Source organism: Perkinsus marinus (genome assembly GCF_000006405.1).
Source record: "Perkinsus marinus ATCC 50983 genomic scaffold scf_1104296934368, whole genome shotgun sequence".
Lineage (NCBI taxonomy): Eukaryota > Perkinsozoa > Perkinsida > Perkinsidae > Perkinsus > Perkinsus marinus.
The window spans coordinates 95,515-99,290 of record NW_003214825.1 but is presented as its reverse complement, the minus strand read 5'-3'; the positions used below and the strand labels follow the sequence as shown (position 1 = coordinate 99,290).

Sequence of the window (3,776 nt, the reverse complement as noted above, 5' to 3'; positions counted from 1 at the left end):
TCACCACCGTTGCAACAGATTCGGTTTCGGGACACCCACGCACTGCCAACTTATACACTGATAAGAAGCTCGCGAGGACTTGTAACGCTTTTTACAGTCATAATCACTGTTTTGTATTATGGTTTGCGTTATTGAACACGCAACATGGCAATTCGTAAGAAGACTGTAAACCTTCATCACAGGAGCCTCGGAAGCTGTATACTATCAAGCATTATAGCGCATGCCAAGCGTATGTCAACCGGGACAGCCAAGGTAAAGTCAGAATCGGCTCGACAACATGATCATGATGAATAACTCAGCTCAGCTCATGAACATATGTAAGCTTGTCGATGTGCCAACGTGTAACATATCTCGTGGACATCGGGAAATTAAATGGAAAAGGATCATAGAGTCTCAATATGAGACTAATCACTAGCGATAAAGCCGGTTGCGACATGACGGAACATATATATAACAAATCTGAGAACAATGTGATGTAGAGCCTGTTGTGAGCCTCTTTTTCCAGGCCTCCACGAATGATAAAACTAAATTGATCATAATCTCATGGCTTAACCACAGCGGTGTTGACACCTCCGATTGGGCTTAGTTGACCAGGAAGTCGTAATCAGTGAGCGACTATTTTTACCCGCCCATTTTATGCATACAGATTTCCCTGGGGGAATATGTTTGCGGATACTCCTCATCATCAATTGATTCTACGACGTTGTTATGCCAACATTCCAAGGCTAAATGTTATATTCCATAGTTCTCTTCGACATAGAGGTAGCATGCCGAAAGTGGTACTTTCCATAGATAAGCTGGGCCCTTCGAGGGAAGTAGAGGAGCATTATTTCAGGAGCAAATATAACCGAGACAAACATCGTTGAACAACCAAGCCCAAGTTGTGCAGGCTAGAAGATTGTCCCCACGTAATTAATATTCGTATCAGTGAGGTTCATTCCTTTGATCATCAAAGGGCGGTAGTCGTGGGATTCCCATTTGAATCACTTAGCTAATTTTCTTCCTCGCAAATATGATGCTTTTATGGGAGGGCCAAATTAATATCCCCACCCAATGAGTGGCATTGATGCATCTGAAATCCTAATCCAGTGGCATAGCGGCCCCATTCGCCAAATGGATTCCTGAATCGTATTGTCCGCTGGCATAACGGCCCCATTCGCCAAATTGATTCCTGGATGGTTTTGTCCGCTGGCATAGCGGCCCCATTCGCTAATTAGATTTCTGAATGGTTTTGTCCGCTGGCATAGCAGCCCCATTCGGCAAATAGGTTTCACAATGTTATAGTCCACCGACATAGCCGCCCAATTCGCTGAATAAATATTCCGACGCCATTCAGCGAACGGCATAATCAAGTTGTGAAGACATATTTCGCTCCCGGACAAATGTGTTCAGGATGGGGCGGCTATGCCACTCCAAGATATGCCTCAGTCCATCAACTTCACAAGCGCACGCACTCAAAATATCAGTTCATCCGGGATGGGGCGGCTATGCCACTACAAGATATGCTACAGTCCATCAACTTCACAAGCGCACGCACTCAGAATATCAGTTCATCCGGGATGGGGCGGCTATGCCACTACAAGATATGCCTCAGTCCATCAACTTCACAAGCGCACGCACTCAGAATATCAGTTCATCCGGGATGGGGCGGCTATGCCACTACAAGATATGCTACAGTCAATCAACTTGACAAGCGCACGCACTCAGAATATCAGTTCATCCGGGATGGGGCGGCTATGCCACTACAAGATATGCTACAGTCAATCAACTTGACAAGCGCACGCACTCAGAATATCAGTTCATCCGGGATGGGGCGGCTATGCCACTACAAGATATGCCTCAGTCCATCAACATCACAAGCGCACGCACTCAGAATATCAGTTCATCCGGGATGGGGCGGCTATGCCACTACAAGATATGCTACAGTCCATCAACTTCACAAGCGCATGCACTCAGAATATCAGTTCATCCGGGATGGGGCGGCTATGCCACTACACCAACAGATAGGAAGATCCATTCCAACAGCAAGCGACCTCAAAGTATCTCCCACTTCGTTTGCATGCAGTATTAAGTCTCACCTTCAGTAATACTGCGGGGTTATTTGCCGCCAGAAGAAGAACCTCCGAGTACTTTCAATGGGACACTGTTTCGAGAGGGCTACAAGTGTTACTCTCCGTGTAATCCTAAATCGAATCGATCTAATCCGATTTCAAATACACTCTTTTTCGAGAGCACATCCCTTAGGCGCAAGAATATTCGACTGAACTGTACACAACTCTATCAGGCGCGGGGAAACAAGCATTACTATGATTCGTCCGCGTAGTCTCAGCGGACCCTCGAAGCTCCAAGCGTTGCTCCAATAACGTAGAACCACAGTCAACGTTCAGCGAAAATAGTGACTTATACATACTTCCACCGCTACATATCAATAGTATCATTACTATCAACATACAAAACTACGGATGAGTCGTTAGTCAACTCACTAGGCGATAATGATTGCAGTGATAATTGAACCATAGGAACCGATACGGATTCGGATGATAGATAAATTACAGAGTGTGAAGTTGCAAATAACGCAAACAATTAGGATATTCTTTCGAGTGCATCCTCACAAAGGCTCACAGGCATCATGAGGTAGAGAGCCACAGCAAGGGATGAATAGATAGTCCGAGTGTATCTCCGGACGATAGCTACATCGCAGTCCGCGCCGGTACTTTTTTAAGGGGCATACCCGATCGCGGTGATGGCAAAGGGACTCGAGAGCGAGGACTGGGCATAAAATTAGATGCCGTTTGTGATCTTCGAAATGAAGCTGGTGACTGAGAAGAGATGAATCATTTCGAGTTCACGAAGGACTGAGCATCATGCGTGGTTAACTCCAACTCTTCATCAACAGATATTCAGACACTGCTGATTCCATCCGAATCCCCGATGCCCTTTCTAAGCTAGGAATAAGCGTGATCCCGACGAACGTATGATAGAACATCCACACATGCTTGCTCACACAGGCCTCGCACACTCCATACCGACATCACATGACGTCCCTCCGCTATTACCCTCGCAGGTCTCCTCGATATCGGACTCCTAGAAGCCAGTGGCACTGTCGGAGGCAATGATGATGGCATCGGTGAATGGCCCTGCCATTCTCCAGGAGAGGAGCCCTCCCCAGAAGCATCTCGAGGGATGTTAGGATAAGTCAAATTCCCTCGTATAGGGTGCTGTGGGGGCATACCTCCAAAATCACTACTCATTGATTCTTCCCCTCGCACGATTCGACTTGTCGATCTGAACAACAAGGAAAACATCCCCCCCTCTTATACACCTTTATTAATATCATAATTACAAGTAAACATATATTATCAATAACAATATATAAGGAAATATAATAAGATATATATACAATATTGTTAAACTAATAATATATACTCTAAAGAAAAATAAATATAATATATTATGAATACTGTTATTTCACGCTATGAGAGTCGGAGCGCATAGCACCTCAAGTGCATCATCTACGGCAATTCTAGTATATTATAACAGTAAACTTCTCTGGAGAGTCCTCGACAATGTGCCTCCAATTCCTCCGTATAAAAGTTGTTCAAAACTTACTCATATGAAACCAACCATAAGGACGTACTTGGATTTTCCCTCAGAGGTCGATGACATGTAGTATGACTATTATCGCAAACCAAGCTATTTTCCCAATATCGAGATTTGAATAATCGATACCGTAATCGCTGCGATTCTGGAATCGCCCCACTCACCGTGTAGATCGT

The 3,776-nt window shown here is 45.0% G+C and overlaps 1 protein-coding gene across 1 annotated transcript in view; it reads right to left on the bottom strand.

Moving 5' to 3' along the window:
• Window positions 1-2,690: 2,690 nt before the first annotated feature.
• Pmar_PMAR022581 (hypothetical protein) overlaps window positions 2,691-3,776 on the bottom strand; it is a gene marked incomplete at both ends in the record, with an annotated part of 1,682 nt that continues 596 nt past the window's right edge. Inside the window, 2 exons of the mRNA XM_002784892.1 lie at window positions 2,691-2,819; window positions 3,057-3,285. Coding sequence (XP_002784938.1) covers window positions 2,691-2,819; window positions 3,057-3,285 — 358 coding nt within the window. The remainder of the gene's footprint in view (window positions 2,820-3,056; window positions 3,286-3,776) is intronic.